A 24,058-nucleotide genomic window follows, 5' to 3' on the forward strand; every position below is an offset into this window, starting at 1 on the left:
GTCCCAGGAAGAGTACTCTATGCAGAGAAAGTTAACTGCGGACTGCAAAAAGGAAATGGACTTGGTGTGTTCCAAGAATGGCAAGAAGCAGCATGGCTTGCATGTAGTGAATGAGGGAAAGACTAGGAGAAAATGAGGTCAAACAATTGTTAACGGTCAGCAGTTGTCAAACTACAGCCTGTGCGCCAAATCTGGCCTGCTACTTGTTTTTGTAAATAGTTTTATTGGAATGCAACCATAGAAATTTGTTTACAGATTGTCTCTGGCTGTTTCTGTACTACAATGGGAGAGTTGGATAGCTGTGACACAGGCCATATGGCCCACAAAGCCTAAAATGTATACTTCCTTTGTTTGCCTTTTACAGAAAAGTTTGCTGACCTCTGATTCATGGTTTGCAAGCTAAGTACAGAATACGGTGAAAATCCAGTGGAAGGTATTAAGAAGTCTTAAGGGAGGAATGTAATCAAATTTGTTTAAAATGACCATTCCAATCGTCACATGAAGTCTTGTTAGAGGACAACTGGTAAGAATCCAGGAAACAAAATGGTGGCAATGACGATGAAGAGAAATTGATAAATTCTAGGGAGATTTCAGAATTTGAGCAGACAGAATTTGACAGATTGGTTATGAAAAGTAAGAGAACAAAGGAACTGGCTAGCTTTTAGGTTTTCAGCCTGAGCAACTGGGTAACCATTAATGAGACAGGGAAGCAGAGTTTCGTGGGTAGGGTTGGAAAATGAAAGTCAAGAGTTCTGGAGCGAAAGTGTTACTTAAAAGTAATTCAAGGGCTTCCCCGGTGGCACAGTGGTTGAGAATCTGCCTGCCAATGCAGGGGACACGGGTTCGAGCCTTGGTCTGGGAAGATCCCACATGCCGCGGAGCAACTAGGCCCGTGAGCCACAACTACTGAGCCTGCGCGTCTGGAGCCTGTGCCCCACAACAAGAGAGGCCGTGATAGTGAAAGGCCCGCGCACCGCGATGAAGAGTGGCCCCCGCTTGCCGCAACTAGAGAAAGCCCTCGCACGAAATGAAGACCCAACACAGCCAAAAATAAATTAAAAAAAAAAGAAAAAAAAAAAAGTAATTCAAGTAGCAATGTAGGAAACTCAATATAGAAACAAGAGCTCAGGAAAGAAGTTAGTCTTCAGTTAAATTTGGTACTATCAGTATGTAGACTGCCTTTATAGCTATGGGATAGGATGAACTCAGGGAGTAACAGACATATATGACAATGGTTGCAGAATTGGAAAACAATACAGTAGTATCAAATTTATACTTTATAAACAAACCACAGTCGTGCATATACCCTTATACTTTTATCTCCATGTAAAACAGAACCAACACTCAGAATATGAACTGTTAATTTTAATTTCAGTAATAGTCTATATTCAATGGTCCAAATACATATTTGCTACAGTATGAACAATTTTTGATAAACTTTAAATTCAAGACTTTGCCAGTAAGGCCTTAGGGAATGCAAATTAATTTGTAGCTGAAGTGTACACAAAGAACAATGGATAGAAACACAATTATAATTCAATTCACAATTATAATGCTGTTAACTAATGGTGTAACCATGGGCAAATCATGTAAACTCTTATTTTATGTTCTGTAAAACGATGGACTTGGACTGGGTTGCTTTTAAGGTCCCTTCCAAGTTGTAAAATCCTTTAAATGACAATTTAAAAAACAGATATGCTATTAAATATTGCATTGTATCAAAACCAAATAAAAATTATATCTGGGCTGCCTGTTAAATTCATCATTGTGTGTTCTACTGCTGGCTTAAATGGACTAAGCATATTCCATCCTCTCTCTTTCTCACTGATTACAAGTAAAAACATGATACATAAAGCAACTATCTCAGATTTCTGAAAAGTAACAGCAGACATATAGGAGAAGGAAATCAGAACTTGGAGAACGATTTATATGGTGGTGAGCTTCCTGTTTTTTTCCCATCTCTTATTTCTGGGCTTAGACTTGAAGATAGCTCAATCACAGAAACATACAGTGAGCGTGGACACAAAAAGCTCCAAGACCTTCTGGCCACAGGATAAGGAAGGAGGACCCTGTGGGATGGAAAATGTTGAGGGGAATTCCCTCTTTTTAATTATTCTTTTTGCTCTTCTCCCCTTTACCTAAGCCCTGGTCATGAAGAGGCATTCCTACAGTGGTGGCAGTTGGGCAAGAACCTACGACTCCAGGAGAAAACCCTTCTCTCTGACCAGAAGAACTGAGAATAGGTACCTCTATGATCCCAAAAGTATTATTTTCAGCACCAGAAACAGACCTAATTGCAGAATGTGTGTGACAGCGCAGGGATGCCAAAATCCTGGCTTTCTAGGCAGTGTACCAAAAAAAAAAAAAAAAAAGGAAAGAAGAGGCTCCTGGGAGTCACAAAGTATGGAAGAAATCATGGAGAGGAGGAAAAAGGAGAGAGAGACACCCTAAATTTATGTATGAAATCCCAGACTCATGCTTGAGTGGCACATATGTGGAAGGATGGCATAGCATAGGCTTTGAGAACTAAACTATGGTGCAGACCTTCACTCATGTCCCAGACTTGCCCTTGTTTGACACACATGTGAGAGAGACCTGATTAATAATGCAAAGGCTTTAAAAACTAAACTGACATTAGAGGCACAGCCACACAGAAGATAGACTGGGACTTGTGAACTGAATTTAACTGAGTTGATTGCCTACTAACACCAAAAATCTCAAGGATTCAAAATTCAAAAATTCAAAATTCTCTATAGAGGATTTTTAATAAGACCTCAAATCTCATAACATAATATTCAAAATATCCAGGACACATTCTAAAATTACTAGAGATACAAAAAACAGGAATATTTCAAAGATTCTCAAAGAAAAAGACAACCAAGAGAAGCCAATCCCAAGGTTACCCAGATGGTAGAATAATTAAAGACTTTAAACTAGCTACTAGAACCATACTCCATGACGTAGGACAAACAGACTTGAAATGAAAGGAAAAATAAGTTTTCAGCAGAGAAATTATCAGTATAAAAAGACCAACAGGAAATTATAGTACTGAAAAATATAACTGAAATAAAAAATTCAGTGCATGAGCTTAATAGCAGAATGAAGAAATAAAGAATGAGTCAGTGAATGTGTGTGTAGATCAATAGAAATTATCCAATCTGAACAAAAGAAAAAAATTAATTTTTAAGGAAGTAATCAGAGCCACAGGTTCCTGGGTGACAATATCAAAAGGTCTAACATTCTTTTTATGAGAGTCCAGAAAGAGAAGAGATTGATGCAGACAAATATTTGATGAAATAATAGCTAAAAACTCCCCAAATTTGATAAAAGTCATAAATTGGCAAATTCAAGAAGCTTAGTAAAGCTGAAACAGGATAAACTCAGAGAAAGCTACAACTAGACATACTGCTAACTGCAGTTAACATAACCACAGAATCAAACCGTTCAAAACCAAAAATAAAGAATAAATCTTGAAAGAAGATAGATTATAATGATACATCATGGAAAGAACAATTCAAATGACTGTGGAGTTTTCATCATAAATAACAGAGGCTAGAAGACAGCAGAACATTTTTTAAGTGCTGAAAGAAAGAAATGTCAACCTAAAATTCTAGATCCAGTGAAAATACCCTTCAGGAATGAAAGTGAAATACATTCTTAGGTAAGGGGAACTAAGAGCAACCACTAAAAAACCTAAACATAAAGATGAAATAGAATACTAAAACAGAGCCGGGGGTGTGGGGTGTGGGGTGTGGGATGTGGGGTGGAGAAAACAACAAAAAAACCAAACCAGAGACATCAATCAGAAAACAATAAAACAGCAGATCAAAATCTAACCATATCAATAATTACATTAAATGTAAAGGGTCTGAATCAGCTATTATAAGATGGAAATGGTTAGATTTTAAAAAACAAATTAAACCTAGGAACTAACTATATGCTGTCTACAAGAAAACCACTTTAAATAGAATTAATATATACAGGTAAAAAGAATGGGAAAAGATACCTGATGAAACCACTAATCATAAGCTATGTTAATATCAGACAAAGCAGACTTTAGAACAAGGAGAATTACCATGGCATTAATTTAATAAAAATTAAATCACCAAGAAGTCATAACAACTGTAAATCTGTGTGTATCTAAGAGCAAACCTTCAAAAATACATGCAGGAAAAATTGATAGAACTGAAAGCAAAGCAGATAAATCAACAATTATACTTAGAGACCTTTTTTCTAAGTAATAAACAGAATAAATAGACAGAAAATCAGCAAGGATATTAAAAACCAGAACAACACTATCAAAAAACTTTCCTTCATTGGGACTTCCCTGGTGGCACAGTGGTTAAGAATCCTCCTGACAATGCAAGGGACATGGGTTTGAGCCCTGGTCTGAGAAGATCCCACAGGCCACAGAGCAACTAAGCCCGTGTGCCACCACTGCTGAACCTACACTCTAGAGCCTGTGAGCTACAACTACTGAGCCTGCATGCTGCAACGACTGAAGCCCGCGCACCTAGAGCCCCTGCTCCACAACAAGAGAGGCCACCACAATGAGAAGCCCGCGCACCGCAACGAAGAGTAGCCCCTGCTCGCCACAACTAGAGAAAGCCCATGCATAGCAATGAAGACCCAATGAAGCCAAAAATAAATTAAAAAAAAAAACAACAAAAAACTTTCCTTCATTAACATTTATAGAATACTCCATCCAACAAGAGAATATTCTCTTCAAGCGTATGTGCAACATTCACTAGGGACAGTATCTTTTTAAGGTTAAAAAAAATTTTGATATTGAAATCATATAAAGTATGTTCTCTTATCAGAATGGAATTAAGCAAGAAATCAGTAACAGAAAGATACCAGGAAAATTTACTAATATTTGAGAACTAAAAAAGACACCTGTAGGGGCTTCCTGGTGGTGCAGTGGTTAAGAATCCGCCTGCCGATGCAGGGGACATGGGTTCGAGCCCTGATCCAGGAAGATCCCACATGCCACGGAGCAACTAAGTCCGTGCACCACAACTACTGAGCCTGCTCTCTAGAGTCCGCGAGCCACAACTACTGAGCCCACGCGCCTAGAGCCCGTGCTCCGTGACAAGAGAAGCCACTGCGATGAGAAGCCCGTGCACCACAGTGAAGAGTAGCCCCCACTCGGCACAAGTAGAGAAAGCCTGCGTGCAGCATCGAAGACCCAATGCAGCCAAAAATAAATAAACAAACAAACAAACAAAAAAGACACCTGTAATTAATCCATAGGTCAAAGAAGAAATCTCAAGGGAAATAAGAAATATTTAAAAAATAAAAACAAAACTAAAACATACCAAAAAAAATTTTTTTTAAATATCAAAATTTGTGGGATGCAGCTAACACAATGCTTAGACGATTTACAGCACTAAATTTACAGCACTAAAATGTTTTGTTAGAAAAAAAGTCTCAAATGAATATTTTAAATGTTTACCCTAACAAACTACAGAAAAAACAAACTAAAACCAAAGCAAGCAGAAACATGAAAATAATAGAGAATAAGTCAATGAAACTGAGAACAGAAAGTAGAGTAAAACAATGAAAACAAAAAGTGGTTCTTTGAAAGTATCAATAAAACTGATACACCTCAGCCACACTGACCAAAAAATAAAAAGCACAAATTACCCTAATGAAAGAGAGGATTCACCACAGACATTTAAAAAAATAAGATAGTAGTATCATTGACTCTATGCCCATAAGTTTGACAATTTAAATAAAATGCAGACAAATATTGTATGATCTCACTCATACATGGAACCTAAAAAAACAAACAAACTCACAGAAACAGATGACTTGTGGTTACCAGAGGTAGAGGGGTGAGGGGAGGGAGAACTGGAGGAAGGTGGTCAAAAGGTACAAACTTCCAGTTATAAGATAAATAAGTACTATGGATGTAATGTACAACATGGTGACTACAGCTAACACTGTTGTATGATATATAGGAAAGCTGTTAAGAGAGTAAATACTAAGAGTTATCGTGAGGAAAAACATTTTTTTTCTTTCTTTTTATTCTATCTATACAAGAAGATGGATGTTAGCTTAATGTAGTGTGGTAATCATTTCACAATATATGTAAATCAAACCATCATGCTATCCACTCTAAACTTATAGATATGTATATCAATTATTTCTCAATGAAACTGGAAAAAAAATAAACAAATAAAATGGACCAATTCCCTGAAAGACACAAACTACTAAAACTCACTCAAGAAACTGACATCTATTTTAAAAAATTAAACTTAATTAAAAAGCATCTGACAAAGAAAACTTCAGACTGAGATGGTTTTGCTAGACAATTCTATCAAACATTTGAAGTGGGGATAATATCAATTCTATACAATCTATTCCCCAAAACAAAAGAGGTGTAAACACAACTTATTTTTAAGGTCAGTATTATCCTGACACCAAACAAGACAAAGAGAGTACAAGGGAAAAAACCCCATAGACGAATATTCTTCATGAACATAGATATAAAAATCATCAACAAATTAGAAAATTGAACCCAACAACACATAAAAAAGATAATATACCATGACAGGGACTTCCCTGGTGGTGCAGTGGTGAAGACTCTGCACTCCCTATGCAGGGGACCTGGGTTCAATCCCTGGTCAGGGAACTAGATCCCACATGCATGCTGCAACTAAGAGTTCACATGCCGAAACTAAGGAGCCTGTGAGCTGCAACTAAGAAGCCTGCCTGGCACAACAAAGACCCAGCACAACCAAAATATATATATATATATATAAAATATATACCACGACAAAGTGGAGTTTGTCCTTGGAATACAAGACTGGCTCAACATTTAAAAAGTCAATCAATGTAATTCAATGTAATACTAACCAATTGAAGAAAAACCAAATGATCATATAAATAGATGCAGAAAAGACATCTGACAAATTCAGTGAACATTTAGGATAAGCATCTTCAAGAAATGAGGCATGGAAGATGTCTACTCTCACTACTCCTATTCAACATTGTACTTGAATTCCTTGCCATTACAAAAAGTCAAGAAAAAGAAATAAAAGGCATACAGATTGGAAAGGAAGTAAAGAACTGTCTCTATTGTCTACCCAGAAAATTCCAAGGAATTTACAAACAATAAACAAGAACCAAACAAACAAAAACCTCCTAGAACTAAGTGAGTTTAGCAAGAATGCAGAATACAACGTCAATATACAAAAATAAATAATTTCTGTATCTATTAACAATGAACAATTTTTAAAAATTTACAGATAGTAGTATTAACATGCTTACTATGTGCCTGTCACTGTTCTAAGTACTTCACAAATACCAACTCATTTACTCCTCAAACAAACAAAAAACAACAAACCTCTATGACATAGGTATCTCTGAGGCCCTGGAGTCTGGCTCCCAGGTCCAAGCTCTTAATTACTACTATATTATTGGTCATAATGCGAGGGACTTTTAAAAATACAGCTCAAGGGTGAGTGCCAGGCACCTGTAATTTTGAAAAAGTTCCACAGGGGATTCTGACACACACCAAAGGGTGAGAACAACTGGTTTGTGATATAACTTATGATTCAATAATAACTTGTAATTCTTCGAATATAAAGATGAAGTTACTATCATGAGAGACTGTATCTGCAGTTCCTCTTCCTGTTTCACAGAATACTCTTTTCCCAACTCTTTTCCAGGCTAACTTGAAAGTCTATTCATCCTTCAGTTTTAGGCAAATCTGTTAGTTCCCCAGGTAGCATTCCCTGACTTCTAAGTTTGTGTTAAGTGATCTTGTTACCTGTTATATTTTTTCTGCTTGGCATTTATGATAGTCCTATAATTCTCCGTTAATCTTTTTTTTTTTTTTTAAATTTTATTTATTTATTTATTTATTTATGGCTGTGTTGGGTCTTCGTTTCTGTGTGAGGGCTTTCTCTAGTTGCGGTGAGTGGGGGCCATTCTTCATCGCGGTGCGCGGGCCTCTCACTATCATGGCCTCTCTTGTTGCGGAGCACAGGCTCCAGACGCGCAGGCTCAGTAGTTGTGGCTCACGGGCCTAGTTGCTCCGCGGCATGTGGGATCTTCCCAGACCAGGGCTCGAACCCGTGTCCCCTGCATTGGCAGGCAGATTCTCAACCACTGTGCCACCAGGGAAGCCCCTCCGTTAATCTTGTCAGTATCCAAGACCTGGCTAAACTCCACCAAGTGCAGGGACCATGTTTGTCTTGTTCACTATGTATTGTTAATATCTAACACAATTCCTGGCATCCAGCAGACACATAATAAATATGTATTAAGTGAATGGACTTTGTGGTTTTATAAGTAATGAATGAAAGCATAGATCCATTTATAACCAAAAATATGTATTTATGCTTCTGGCCTTATGAAGTTCTGTAGTAATTAACTTTGCTAACAATTTATATATTATACTGATTAAGAAAATGCTTACCTGGAAGTTTAAGCTTTCTACAGCAAGAATTACAGTGATGTTTTGCTCTGAAGTTTTTTATTGCATCTTCTCCTAGGTTTGCTGGGCCAAAAACCATATCACAGGATCTGTGAAATTGGTAGTTAAAAGAAAAAGTCAGTTAATGCAAATAGAAATGTAGAATTTGAAATTACAAAAATGTCTTAATGAAATTATTAAAACTTATTACCTCTTTTCTTCTGCCTTTATCACAGATGGGTCAGTCAAATTTTCACCCACACCTTTATATGTATATATTAAAAAGACAATTTATATTATGTAACTGATATAAATACATAAGTATAATAAAAAGTCACAAGAGATTCTATAGCATCATCAACCATTACACGATGTTAAATTATTCAAAAGAGGATAGTTTTTCTCTCTTGATATTTCATAACTTGACTTATGACTTCAACATTGCACTAGGAACAAACACAGTTCCTACGACATGAACAACAGTTAAATGTCAGAATAGGTAGGTAGGCATGTAAGCTCCTGGTGACACCAGTTTCTGATGCAACAAGGCCAAGCTGGAAGTAAATATCTCCTCATTTACAATCTGCCCTTGTTTCACCTTAGTTAGCAAAGAACAATTAGGTACATGAAGGCATGATCTACAGGTCATTTTAAAAGTCTTGGAGTTTTTAAAATCACAGGCTAACATATAAATACATTTTCTTGCAAAAGATTCAGATTACGTAAAGAGTAAGATTGTGAACATCTTCCTTCACCTCCAGCCCTCTCCAGAGGTGTTAAAAGTGTGGTTAAATCTTTTCAGTCTCATCTATTCATTCATATAAAGAACAACTACTGATATTTGAATAATCATAAAATATTTAACCCATTAGAATGAAACCTAATAAAATGGGTAGAATTTCACAATAGGAAAAGCTAGAATTAAAACATGAGTCTAATTTCTACTCAGATTGGCAAAGATTAAGTAAATATTCAGTAATGAAGAGATGGTGCAGAAATGGGCACAGTGATGGGTGCTCACAGTGCTGAGTATGAATTCATATAACCTTCTGGAAAAGTAACCTGGCCGTCGCTATTGAAATTGTACTCATCTCTAAAACTAAAAACAGGGTGACTGTCTCATAACAGAGGATGCAAATCATGCTATGCCTCCATACTACAGCTGTTAAAAGGAATGACTCAGATTTATCAATAATGATCCAGAAGATGGCCATCATGTATTATTAGGTAGAAAAAAAAACAAACAAGTGAAATACACACACACACACACACACACACACACACACATACATATATATATAGCATGATCCCAGCTGGAGGAAAATCACAACACAAAATGATTAAAAATAAGTTTAAAAATTTGTAATTTGTCTTCACAAAGGTAGAGGAACAGTAAAGATGGGAACATTTTGTTCTTTATATATTTCTATATTGTTTAACTTGTTTGTAGTAACTGTCTAAAATATTTCTATGAAAAAAACGGCTCCATGAACACATTAATTTTGTAGAGAACATCACTATTACTCTGCTTATTAAAAATAACTGCCATCTTTTAATTAACAGTTTGGCCTCACTTCCTAGGCATATTTGAAGATGGATTGGCCCATCTAATAATATACATCAGAGATTTCACTATATATATCACTTAATCATTTATGTAAAATGATGAATTTACTGAAAAAAGGATAGCTATTTTTACACAGATTTTCTTTCTTGAGTTGGTATTGAAAATCAATACCAACTGTTTGTTTTTCAACAAACCGTTTATATTTGGGAGTATCTATATAATGAAAGAAGTCATCAAGTGATAAATATTCTAAACAACTGTTTTTATGTGATTTGAAATCTGGTCTATGTTGACATTTGAAATTAAAGCTGCTCTTTAGGGGAAAAAAAAATGGAACCTATAATGTGAAAGTATCATCCAGGCGGAGGTGGCAATTTGCTCAATTTCATTTTTCTTTGACCCTGCTGTGAAGCTGCATAAACATTACTCTAACCAAATCACTGCTCTCTCATAGCCATAATTTCTTTTTTTTCCCCTTTTACATGTATGAAGGAATCTGTCTACAAAGATGGCTATGCTCAGTTTTTCCCTCCTTGTATACATGTTGCTCTGCCTACCAAGTGCTTGAATCTATTCCCTACCTCTTGAATCTGAGCTGTCCTTATAACTTACTTTGACCAGTAAAATGTGGCAGAAGGGATCTGGGCCCATTCTGGTCCCAACCTAAGAGTTTCTGCTTTCTCTCTGGAGGAAGCCAGCTGTCATGTAAGAAGTCTAATTACCTGAAACTACCATGCTACAAAAAGTCCAAGCTACCCAGCCATGTGGAAAAATCACTTGGTGGAGAACTGAGGAATTCAGCTGTCTTGAACAGAGACCTAAAACATTTGGCTCCAGTCAAGCTGTCCAAACTAGTCTCCAGCCATTCAAACCCTCCAAGGGGACAGTAGAGATGAGCCATCCCCAAATTCCTAAACCAAAGAAGTGTAAGCAAGCAAAATGGTTGTTTTAATCCACTATTAGGTAGTTTAGTTCACAGTAATAGACAACATAAACACCAGGAACAATACAGATAGTTGTTATTGTTTTAAAGAAATGGTCTTTATACTTTTAAAGAAATTAAGGCAACAGATCTATGAGTAGAATAGGGAATTTCACATGTTTTTGCTTATTAAAACATCTGTATTACCTAAATAACAATTAAGATAGCATCCCACTCTTCAGGGCCCTAATAGCTATATACTATGGCTGTTATTGACTTGCTTTTTTAACAGCTTCTGCTGACCTAAGATTTTACCTATCCATAAATTAGATTTCTGTATATTGCTCATATCACATGAATAGATGAGAACCTAATGCATAATTCCCTTTTAGCAATATTTTAATAAATTTACCTTGTAAATCAAGTACCAGTAACTCCCCTCTTGTATATTCATAAGTCCAATGGCTAAAGGCTAGCATGATCTCTTCCAGTGTATTTGTTGGAATAATCTCATCACCATTATTGTTGTTGTATTTTCTAAATTCTCCAGTCATACATTCTTCCACAGCAAACCACTGTCCTGCTGAATGGCAATACAGCAGGAAAACTTCAAGGAACCTTATGAAAAACAGTTATAGATATTACTAGTAGTTTTCTTTTTCTTTTTTTATGATAAACCAAATGACAATTTTTATTGATTTAATCTTAACCAATACACAATCTATGCCATATGTAATTTTAGCTCTGCAACCACCTACACTTATTCACATTTTTTAACTCAAGTTCAGTGCCCTCAGGTTCCTGCTCATAGTCATTTTATCCTATACTAATAGTTTTCTTAATAAAATTCTAATCCATCTTTAAAATGGGTAAATAATGAAATATTCAGCATCAATAATGAAGATCAAAAGAGAATGCTATCCACATAACACTAAAAGATCTCAAAAATTTTAAAAGATTTACCTTGGAGAATATGGTATGGATTTGGGTTTCATTTGGTTGAAGGCAAATGTGAGCTTTTGTGCTGCTCTCTGTTGCTGAATTTCCTACAGAACAGAAAAAAGAAACCCTCGTTCAACACTGAAATTAAGACTTTTTGATTTATCATACTTTAGAAGTGAAAACATGAAGCTCAAATAATGCTTCACTGTATGCATTCACTAGCACTTACTCTAAGACAAAGATGCAGAACTGTATCTTCTTTATAAATACTTGACCATGTATTAACCACCTCAGGAAGAAAAGATTTGATAATATAAAGATGTCCTGATTTGAGGATATCATGTTCTGACCAAGTACACTGTACTTTGACAGCTCTTCGTAAACCTCCTCCCATCTCCTCTTTACTTAAAAACTCTATTTTGGCACAGAGGCCTAGCTGTGACCACGAAGACATGCTGTTATTCAATATGTTGGGAGAACTCTCTTCCAAGCGATACACTGTGACAGGCTCACCTGCAACATGAATAGACATATTTTAAGGTCAAAGTATGACTCTGAAAATCACAAGGTAGAAATTGGCAGGTATCTTTGGTTAAGATTAAGTGAGGAATAGAAAATGAGATGGACCAAGCTGTAGTTTTATAAAAGAAGTTTAAGGGCAAGAAATACTCAGAAACTAAGGATCTAATATCTCTAAATTCACCTGTATTTGGTAATGATAAGCATTTTTGAAATCGTGAACATTTTCGACAAAAACTTTTAGAAAGCAATTAGACTTCTAAACACTTCTAAGCTAAACTTTTTAACAGGAGGTTAGATCTGTTCCACAAACCCTGTGATATCAATTTATCAACGCTTTCATTGCTAAACTACGGATCAAGAGCTTTTCTGAATTAAAATACACCACTGTTTCCAATATGCCAGAAATAGAGAAATCAATACTTCTGATGCTTCCTTCAGTTTAAACATACCTGAATCTTGTAGTAATCAGGCTGATTAAAATTTATATAAAATTAACAATTCTTAATGTGATCCTTCCTCTTTCTGTCACCACCCGTGTTCTATATTACAGTTAAAACCACATGTTAATTAAGGGTTAATTTTCCCTCTTATTTCTTTACTTTTTGGATTTACCTCTTGGAGGCACAGGTGTAAATGGAATGCTCTGGGATAATCTCATCAAGTTATTTCTTTCCACAGCTGCATAAAAATGAGAGAGAAATAATGAAATCCCCCAAAGCTCAAAGAACTACTAAATTTTGTTTTTAATATTTACTATTACTAACCTGAGTAATAGTAATTTGTATCCATAACTGGTTTAAATGGAGAAGCAAGACCTAAAATGGTAAATAAACAAATGAGACCCTTTTAAAAGTACTAATGCAGCATAAATTTTTGTTCAAGCAGTCTCATTTAATCATCCCAAGTTTCCTTCTTGTAAGCTCTGTTCACAAAAACAGAAAAAAACAAGTAATAAATTATGTCCATCATGTGCTTTATTACCCTATTTCATTATGCCAGATTAGTGGTAACTGTGTAGTCTGACACCTGGAAGGGAAAAAGCACACGATGGTTCACACTCTCCTGTTATAAACTGCATTCTTCCCTTATTCCCTACTCAAAAAGAAAAGTATCAGACCTTTGGGGTGTGGGGCTGTAGCCCTGTAACCATTTTAATGGGTTGACCATGAGAAGATATAAAATAACAAAAAAGCCCCTTTTCCATCTCTAAGTATATCTGAGGACTTTACTTTTTTTTAATTTTATTTTTTTATTGAAGTATAGTTGATTTACAATGTTGTGTTAGTTTCTGTGAGGACTTCACTTTTTTTTTTTTTTTTTTGGCCACGCCGTGCGGCTTGCAGGATCTCTCAGTTCCTCAAACAGGGATTGAACCTGGGGCCACAGCAGTGAAAGCCCAGAGTCCTAACCACTAGGCCACCAGGGAACTCCCGAGGACTTCACTTTTTAACTGTAGTGAGAAAGATGGATAATAAATTGAACCTGCTATGTGTTAAGTTTCTAGAATATAAATGAAAAAGAACCTATCGTCTTGCAGAAGAAGAAAGTTAGTTAACAGTTATATCATTGTGTGAGCGGTATAAAATATAGTGTGTGTGTGTGTATGTGTGTGCGTGTGTGTGTTTTCACACATGCACACAATACAGGACTGTAGAGGAGGGGTACCAAATGTCTCCTGGTTGAAGAAAGGTTGAAGGATATCTCAGAGGAAGAGGGCTTTGTGAGTGCAAGGTCAAGGGAGTCAAGAATACCTCCTGCTCAGGTTTCACCTAGCTGACTGAAAGAGTACCATTCACTAACACAGGGAATATAAGGGAAGAAGCAGCCTGGGTAGCAAGCATGAAGGGGAGTGGGGAGACTTTTGTAAAACGATCATCATTCAAACGGTGAGTTCTTGTATTTGTGAAACACTTATAATGAAGAGAAACAAGCTGAGGGGAGAACTTTCTACTACCTTGGCTTTTTCAAATATGAAGTCTAAAATTTCTTACTTAGGACAATGTAGTATTTGCTAAAGTAGATCATATACAATCCTCAGTTTTTCACATTAAATCTACCACACAGACTCACCATTTAACGTTCCTTCTTCAGATGGCCTAAAGAAACAACAAAAAATATGTTATAATTTTAGTAACTTAAACTTAGTTTTGGCTACCACAAAATTTTTTATTTTATGAAGTTACTCTTATTTAATATAACATTATTAAAGGAATTCTGAGATTCAGATTCACTTTTGTTTGAATATTTGCCACTTCCCTTAAGCTTGTACCAAATTCATACATGGATATGTATAAATCCATATGCATATACTTTATCAACAACTTTTACCTCCAATTTATGCCTACATAAATATTATTAGTAGTTTGATGCCAAACTGAAGGTTCAGTACTAATACAGTAAAATATTCCATGACTCTTCTATTTGTGGAGATTCATTCCAGTACTTTAATAATGCCTTGAAATGACTTTGCAGGATTCTAAAAATACTTCAACAGAATTGATGGGCAAAGAATAGAGAGAACAGCAATTATATATCATTTTGCAAAATTCAACTGCTAATGTTGAAAAAGTTTTTTTCCAATGTTGAATATATTTATTTATAACAACATATACTGGTACCAAGTGTAGGTTCTATTAATCCCAAAGATTCCAGTGCAAATTAGAGACAAGTGTAGTGGAAAGGAAAGGGGAATGGGAATCAAGAAAAATAGATTAGAAGCTTAGCTCTCCCATTATACAGTTATGTGGCCTTGCTCAGGACTAAAAGGACTAGATCCAGAAAGGACCACTTGAGTAGGAGACCTTGGTAATCTCTTTCTAGCTCTTACATTCTATCTGATCCTGATACTTCCTGTTGGCTTTCACCTTAGTAACATAAATATTTCCTATAGGAAATACTTTGACCCTAGCATCAGCCCTTTGTCTACTGCTGATAAACCACTCTTAGCACCCAAAGAGTACTGACCAACTCCACCTTTCTGGGTACTTCCATGGGTCAGCATTCTGTAACTCAATGTTCTCTTGTTAGCTGAATTAACATCAACTTTAAGTACTGATTCTGCATTTACATCCTACAGTTCTACTTATAAAAGACATTATTCTCTGAAGAGGTCTGATTATAAACAGGTCTTCCAAGTGCCATTCAGGGCCAGGATACCTCCACAATTTGAACAACTGCATACCCACATATAGCACCTGGTTTATTTTCTTCTCTATATATTCACATCTATTTCTGATACAGAGAAGGAAATAGGGAAAACACTGTATAATATATAATAATTACCCTCAAATTGGCTTCCCTTCTCAAGCAGTTCACATTGGAGAGTAACTTTACCATGCTTCTAGTATCAACTGGGTGTCAAAACAAGATTACTCTTTTTTAATGTCCTTTGGAATCCTAAAATACTATTTCCAGGCTGGAAAACAGAGAGATTATCTTTGATTCTTCTTTATCTTTATGTTTAATCTGTACTGAAAATCTTCACTTTCTGGGGATGACTACTTGTAAGATTGCCTTTTGTTTCTACTTTTGGTTCTGGATTACCACATCAGCTTTCTCGTGGATCTTCCTGTATGCAGGCTTTCTAATGTACACTGTGTATTACTGCTCTAATTATCAAAGTCCTTTCCAAAAGCAGAAGAAAGGCTTGTTGATTAGAACGACGGGCAGAGAAGTTATTAACTAAAGTGTCAAACTAAGTTGTTGAACAAGTTTATTCAAAAGCAAGTTGGAAACAGGACTAAATAATAAAATCATAATTGTATCATTATAATGAAAATTTTAGTTGAGTTGTGGTTATAATATGACTAGTATAACTATATAAAATCATAAATTTAAATATATACATTAACTTATAATAAATGATTCCCCAATCTCTTCTATGTAAAGACAGGAGATCACAAAATAAATAATCAGCAATAATTTCAAGAAGTGTTAAAAAGATGATGCAAAGAGCAGGAAAAAAACAACATTCAATAACTATGATACTTTTCACACTAACGATGAGAAAAGGCTTACTTACATTTCTCTATTTGATGGTCTATCTTGTAGCCAATCCTTTAGTCAGAAACAAACACAAACAAAAAGTTAAAGAAAAAAGTCTCTAGATAAAGCATAACTGTTTATCTCTGTTTTGTATCCTACATGTTTCATGAATGAAGGGTTGAAAAGTTAATATGAATTTGTTTTATACAACTGAACTAATAAAATAAAAAACTGGTATAAAAGCTACCATAAGGCCATTCCACAAGGTAGAATAAAGAATTTCATGAGTGTTATTTCCTACAACGTAATTGTAATTGTCTGTTGACAATTTTATTTTCTTAAAATACATATTTGTTTCTATGACTCTAAAAAAAATGTATGTGCCTGTTGCCAAAACACATCAAAGTATAAAGAGAAAAATTAAAATCATGCAAACTGTGACAAAGAAATCACTAATAACAGGCATATTTCATTGAAGCCCTTTTGTGTATGTGGTGGGCTTTACTCTGCAGTTTTATATTTCTAGGTGTGGATTTATTTTTACCTCCCCACTTTGGGACTTATGCTTCCTGAATTTGAATCTTCATATATTTCATCAATTTGGAAAATTCTAAGTCATTTATAATCTCTTCAAATTGTCTACTCTCTCAAAAAAAAAAAAAAAATTGTCTACTCTCTCAAGGCCAATTTAGAGGTATTTTTCCATCTCTTTATGTTTAACACATTTTCCACCTTATTATAATTCTATGTTACATTGTGGTCCAATTTAGCAAAATTCTCCATTCAGCTGTGCCCAATCTGTTATTTTAACCCCCACCAAGATTTTTTTTTTAAATAATTAATTTTATTTTTGGCTGCGTTGGGTCTTCGTTGCTGCGCGCGGGCTTTTATCTAGTTGTGGCGAGCAGGGGCTACTCTTCGTTGTGGTGCGCGGGCTTCTCATTGCAGTGGCTTCTCTTGTTGAGGAGCACGGGCTCTAGGCACGCAGGCTCAGTAGTTGTGGCTCGTGTGCTCTAGAGCGCAGGCTCAGTAGTTGTGGCACACGGGCTTAGCTGCTCCGCGGCATGTGGGATCTTCCTGGACCAGGGCTCGAACCCATGTCCCCTGCACTGGTAGGCAAATTCTTAACCACTGCGCCATCAGGGAAGCCCCCAACTGAGATTTTTAATTTTTTCCCAAATTTTCCAGTATTTTTGAGTAGTATCTTTTCTCTTTTAGAAATATTTATAATACTTTTTAATGGCTTTAATCAGACTTATTTTATAATCTGTAACCAATAATTCTACTATCTCAAGTTATCAGAGATCTAATACTGTTTGTATAAGCTGGCTCCCACAAGTTTTGTAATTTGGCATTGTGATGTCATTTTCAATGGAACCTTATTTGTAGCAAAACTGTGCAGCTTAGGTTCAGGATGAGTCCTTCCAGAAAGGAGGATTTGTTACTGTGAAACTCTGCGCTCACTAAACCCCCTTCCCATTGAAATAATTTTTTTAATAAAATGATTTTTAATAATACAATCTATCTCCTTACAGCACAATGTAAGTTAATATGGTTAATATGGTTTTTTTCTTTTCTTCAGGCTTCTACAATGTTTTAATAAGGATGGGCATCTGGGGGACTTCCTTGGTGGTCCAGAGGTTAAGAATGCGCCTTCCAATGCAGGGGATGCAGATTTGATCCCTGGTCGGGGAACTAAGATCCCACATGCCACAGGGCAACTAAGCCCGAGTGCCGCAACTACTGAGTCCACACGCTGCAATGAAAGATCCCGCACGCTGCAATGAAAGATCCCACATGCTGCAATGAAGATTCCGCGTGCCGCAACTAAGACCCAACGCAGCCAAATAAATACATAAATATTAAAAAAAAAAAAAAAGAAGAAAAAAAGAATGGGCATCTGGGACAACCGGCAGGCGAGTGAGCAGGGCAAATTGGGATCACTGGGTGGCCGGGAATCCTTGCTGGACCTGATCCTCCTGGTGAGCATTTCTCCGCTCAGGGTCACAGACTGCAGACTGGGCAACACTTTTCTCAAATGTTCCTGGGCAAGGTACGACTGCCAGGGAGGGGATGGATTCCTCACTCCCCATGATGGGCCGGTTCTGGGCACTGGAATTCACTTCCAAGGTTCACTGCTGGCTGGCCTCAGCTGGTGCGAGCACGTCGAAAAATTTTTCCCATCATCTTCAGTAAACATCACAACCTTTGTGCATGCATGAAGAAAGTTTCCTCTCCCCCAACCCCCTTGCTGTGGCCACAACAAAGGAACATGCATAAATGAGATGAATAAAAATACAGTAATGTTTAAAAAAAAAAAAGAATGGGCATCTGATGGACTTAGAAGATCCTCTTGTTTCCTTTCTGCATAAGATGATGGAAATGAGTGAAACAATAGCAGCAGCAGGTCAAAGGCTTCTAACAGGATAAGATTAAAAAAAAACAAAAACTGGTGTACAAATACACTGACTGGAATATCCAAGGGGTTTCCCTTTCAGTTTATCACGGAGATGAATCCACATCCCATTTGCACACTGAACCACTTATAGTGCCCAGTTCTATGCACAACCTGGGATTTCTCCCCTGCCTGCTCTGGCAGCTTCCTGGAATCTTCTCCATCACCTTTGCTTGCCCCACCTGGGGCTGATAACACCTGGTTGAATGACCTCTTTGTCTTCTGAAGAACCTCCAGGCTCTCATGGTTGCCTTGCTTGCCAGGGTGGGAGCAAGCAAGAGGGTGTGAGTACATGTGTAGCGTTCAGTCCAGGGGGATGGGGCCAAGTTAATATGTTCTTGATGATCCAGGATCATAATTATGAGCACTAATTTCTATACTTGACTAGAAAGGAGCAATTGTTTTTGCTTTCTCCCAAGCTATTTGTCTTGGTTGCCAAAGTCTGCTTTTAAAGAGTGCTTGTAAAATCAAATATTACCCCAGTTGGCTGGGAATAATTTCATATCATTAGCTTCAATTCAAACAGAGATTCCTACCTTTCTTTCTTCTGCATACATTTTTCTTTAATAATTCCTGACTATTCACTACAGGAAGAAACTCTTTTCCATAACTGCTACTATGCACTGAGGTCAGTTTTCTAACATTAAAAAATTTTTGAAAGCTAGATATAATCTCAGATAAAATATCACCATCTTTCATCTCTTCTCTAACAAATAAGTATTTTTAAATATGCATATGTTTAATTGAAATGTACAAACCGGTAGTAAAGCTGCTTTGGAATCTACTTCATGAGTATCTTCTATAGATGGCCTTCTACTGTTACTTTCCACTAAAAGAAAATTTTAAAAATAAAAAAGTTATACAACTAAAAAAATTTTTTTTAATACCAACTAACCAAACAAAGTGTTTCGAGGCATAATATAACTTTCCTAAGATAACTTATCCTCTCCCCAACACTGCTGAACATAAGAGTTATATGAGTCCCACGGGTCTCTTGACAGGATATCAAAATTATTCAATTTATTTTTGTGAAAAGGCAATATGAAATAAAAGAATATGGAAAAAAAAAGCCTTGCTCTTCCTCTGTTCCCAAATTTCTTGTGTATCCTTCCAAAGATATTTTGTGTTTCTACATATACCCCTGAATCTTCTTTTTTTAACATAAATGCTAGTATAATATATATATCTTCAGGTTTTTTTGTTGTTGGTTTTTTAACTTTAAGCTTGGAGATCTTTCAATATCAGTACACAGAGGATTTCTCTATTCTACTTCGATATTATGCTGAACTTCATACAATGGATATACAATAATTTATTTAACCAAACTCCTATTGATGGACATTTGGCCTGATTTCAATCTCTTGCTGTAACAATGTTGCAATTAATAATCTTATATAAACATCATTTTACAGTAATGGAAAAAAAACCCAGTTCATCTTTCCCATTTAAGATGCCACTTTTGTCACATTTTGCTTGTTTATGCTAAACAAACTTTAGAATTAAGCCTATTTTCCAAAAAAAGTGAGGATGTTAAATTTTCAATTAATTTAGAATTTACAACCTCATGATACAATAAAGGAAAACCTCAGAATGAACAGTGAAGAGAAATCTTAGAACAAAAGAATGAACGGTGAAAGGAAATCTTAGAACATTCCAAGTAAAGAGGGCAAAAAGAGCAGATTGAGATATATTAGGAGACTCTGGGCACAACTTTTTCAAGATGATGAAACTGAATATTTTGAAGAAATTTATTCAAAGAGCAGAGAATCCAGTGTTGATCTAACCAAAATCATGACGTAACTACACTGGTGGGAAAGGGTAAAGACATCTGTGCACGCATGTGGGCTAGGGAACAGAGAGGGGTGGGGACGGTGGTGGGGAAGAGCTCAATCCTTGTCTTCTTTAGTGGGAGGTCAACAGATACTGCCTAAAACTGAAATATGAGGATATAAAATTACAGGCATCCTAACTTTAGAAATAATATCCACGTTATCCAAAAATAGTGAGTTTTATTTCTTCCCTCCTAACCCTTCTACCATTTATTTTTCTTCCTTTTTTTCTTTGGCTAAAACGTTAAATAGAATCCTTGTCTTGTTCTCCTTCTAGGGTGTTCAATATTTCACTATGAAGTATGGTATCTGTGGTAAGTTTTTGTTAGATACCCTTTATTCATATTAAGGACACTCCATTCTATACTTACTTTGCTAGGAGTTTTAATCATGAATGGATGTTGAATTTCATCAAATTCAGCCTTTTCTGCAGCTATTAAGATAATCATATGATTTTTTTCTTTAATTTGTTACTATCATGCCTTTTATTTTTGAATGTTAAACTAATTTGCACTCCTGGAATAAACCCAACTTGAAGAGAATAAAAGGAGAAATGATGGTGAGGGGAATAAGGAAGTACTGCTTTTCTTAAGGAACCTCATAAAGATTCCATGTACATAACTGAAAAGTTAGATAACAATAAATTTATATGCATATAACTATGACCCCAAAAAAGCATGATATAGAAACATCTCCAGATCATTAAACTTTTTAAATGAAAAATTAAAGGTGCAGGACAACATGTATGGTATGCTACCTTTTGTGTAAAAGATGAAGAGGTAAAAAAGACTATTGTCATATATGACTACATAAGCATGAAACTCTAGAGAAAAAACAAAAATAACAGTGGTTACACATGGGGTTGGAGTGAGACTGAGACTGATCTTCAAAGTGCTTGTGTGTGTGTGTGTGTGTGTGTGTGTGTGTGTGTGTGTGTGTGTATTTTAATTTTGAACCAAATAAATGTATTAGTTATTTTTAAAGGTTAAAGCTGAAAAATAAGTTGACTAAATGACTATACAGATTAAAATACAACCGATTCAATTGTAAAAGTTAAAGTCAGCAGATTTGTAAAAAGCGAGTCTTTGCCTTTCATCTTTTAAGTCTAAACAATTTGTTGAAAAATATTAGAATGTTCAGATTATGTATTATTCAAGGTTAAGAACAACAATGATGGACCAGAATCTGCATTTTCTGACTTCTGAAACATTCACTGCTCAAGTGTGTGACATACATAAAATACATTTAAAGTTTAATGATGTCCATAAAATACCTGTAAAGCTTAAATGGGTATGTTTGTTAGCATAATTCATGAAGTCAAAACACTCACCTCGTTCTGAATGAAGAGGAATAGAAGTTCTGTGACACTCAGTAAATCCAGCACGAGAACTCACATGTTTCAGAGTGTTTTCAGAAGGAATATCATTCTGCATATTGTACATATAGACAATTTTAAAACAATTGAACTAAATTTCAAATCATTGCTCTAAGTAGTATAAGAGCCTCTGGATCTCTTTAGTTCAATATGCTTTAATCTACCTGGACTCCAAAGGGTATATTACAAATTACAGTTATTTTCTTCAATGTCAATTTCAAAAACTGCCATCAAAACACCCTACTTGCTTATTATTCATAAATCCATCTGAATGAATCCTTTTTCATAGCAATACAAGTTCATTTAAAAAATTGGAGGAAAATAGGAAACTATAGGGAAAATAATAAAACATTTACCAATTCACCTTAAAAAGAAAAAAACTACTATTTTACACTAAAATTGAAACAGCAATACTTTCTTCTTTGGAGAGTAAAGAAGTGGAGGGGAAATTTATTTTGGGGAGTTTTGGTAGCTTTCTTATTGCTTTGTATAAGCTATTTGTATAACAAAGATCTATCTGATCATTATTTGTCAAATTTCAATTTTTTTCAGATTTGTTTTATCTATGCTTTATATTTTTAGGTACTCATCTCTTTACATCCTTCCCTTAATATTTGTTTAAAAAGCCCTGCTGGCTTTACTGACTTAATATTTCTATTTTCTTAAGTTTTTTTATACTTTGAATTTTTATATTTAAATCCAGAATTCATCTGAGCTTATGAAGTGATATGAAACAGACGTTTCCAAATTTCTACCCAGTTGTCCAATTTGTCTGTTTACTGACAAAGCATTCCTTTTCTCATCAATTTCTAATCCAACCCTTATTAAATTTGTATTTGTAGAAGGGTTATTTTGGAGTCACCAAAATGTTTCACTAAATATTCATGTTTCAATTGTACCACCTGTATAGATATTTTAGTATCTAACAACTAATTCTCCCCCATTTTCTTCTTTTTACCTATTCGTTTTCCCAGATGAACTAATGAAATTCATTAAAGTAATGCGGAAGATCTGATACCTTCACCCTGTTTCTTCTTTTCAGCTATACACAGGTCATACTACCATGTAACTTTAAAATATTTCCAAATCTCTACCACCCCTCAGAAACAATGAGTTTTAAAATGTTACTACCACAATAAGCTATTACTTTCATTAAATAAATTTAACTTAAACATCTCAAGAAAATTAAGTTTTTCTACCTTTGATGTTTCACATTCTTCACATTACAGCTGATTTATTGATATATAGCCAAGCAAAAAGTGCTAACCTTTTTCCTATTGTCACAAGGCAACTCTGATTTCCTTTCTGATTTTAGTTGTTCCTTTTGGAACCAGTTCTAGCTATTTCTTGATTGTTTTACTTAAGTACTTTCTTTGATATATACTCTTTGATGCAATGACACATCAATTTCATAGAACCATCTTTGACAGAAATTCTAGTGTGGGACTGATGAGTGGGCTTCGAGGTATTTGTAAAACTCTTTATTTTAAAAGAAAAAAATTTGTATATGTGCATTTGCCTGGGAAGGTGGTCTGTAGTTTTCATTACATTTTCAAAGGGATGTATAACCCACAAATGTTCAAGAACTCAAAACCTCTAACCGTCACGAGCTAGAGCTCATTATTCTATTATTATAGTTCTTTTCCTCTAAGTACTCACAGTTGCTAAATTTAAAACATAGCCACCATTTTTCTTCCCACTCACAGAAACTTGTTATTTCTTCTTGTTTTTACCAGGAAGTTATTTGCTCACTTAAAAATTTTCAGCATACTCCTGTTTTAAGTTCATTTAATAGGTTCATTGTTAAAAGGTGCAATCTGGGGGGAAACCCTAACATCTACCATTTACCATTAGGAAATGTCCATTTATTATAAATGATTTCCCACCATATATCAAGTGCTTCACAACAGCAAAATGCCATCAGAGTGTCATGACAAATTCCTTCAACTGCTGTTGTGACACCTTGTTAAAGATACCTTAAAAGTTCAATGAAATATAAATTAGATAATTAACAGCCTAAGTCAGGGTAACTATAAC

At 35.5% G+C, this 24,058-nt stretch overlaps 1 protein-coding gene across 2 annotated transcripts in view; it reads right to left on the minus strand.

Moving 5' to 3' along the window:
* TRPM7 (transient receptor potential cation channel subfamily M member 7) overlaps window positions 1–24,058 on the minus strand; it is a 112,114-nt gene that overhangs the window by 1,955 nt on the left and 86,101 nt on the right. For both annotated transcript variants that reach the window (XM_082387893.1, XM_082387894.1), the window contains 11 exons: window positions 21,977–22,073; window positions 19,576–19,646; window positions 16,400–16,434; window positions 14,449–14,474; window positions 13,143–13,193; window positions 12,991–13,056; window positions 12,086–12,369; window positions 11,878–11,960; window positions 11,327–11,532; window positions 8,637–8,688; window positions 8,429–8,535 (listed from right to left, as the gene is read on the minus strand). In XM_082387893.1, the coding sequence (XP_082244019.1) occupies window positions 8,429–8,535; window positions 8,637–8,688; window positions 11,327–11,532; window positions 11,878–11,960; window positions 12,086–12,369; window positions 12,991–13,056; window positions 13,143–13,193; window positions 14,449–14,474; window positions 16,400–16,434; window positions 19,576–19,646; window positions 21,977–22,073 (1,078 nt within the window). The remainder of the gene's footprint in view (window positions 1–8,428; window positions 8,536–8,636; window positions 8,689–11,326; window positions 11,533–11,877; window positions 11,961–12,085; window positions 12,370–12,990; window positions 13,057–13,142; window positions 13,194–14,448; window positions 14,475–16,399; window positions 16,435–19,575; window positions 19,647–21,976; window positions 22,074–24,058) is intronic.

Source organism: Balaenoptera borealis, assembly GCF_965194805.1.
Source record: "Balaenoptera borealis genome assembly, chromosome: 3".
In the NCBI taxonomy this organism is placed as follows: domain Eukaryota; kingdom Metazoa; phylum Chordata; class Mammalia; order Artiodactyla; family Balaenopteridae; genus Balaenoptera; species Balaenoptera borealis.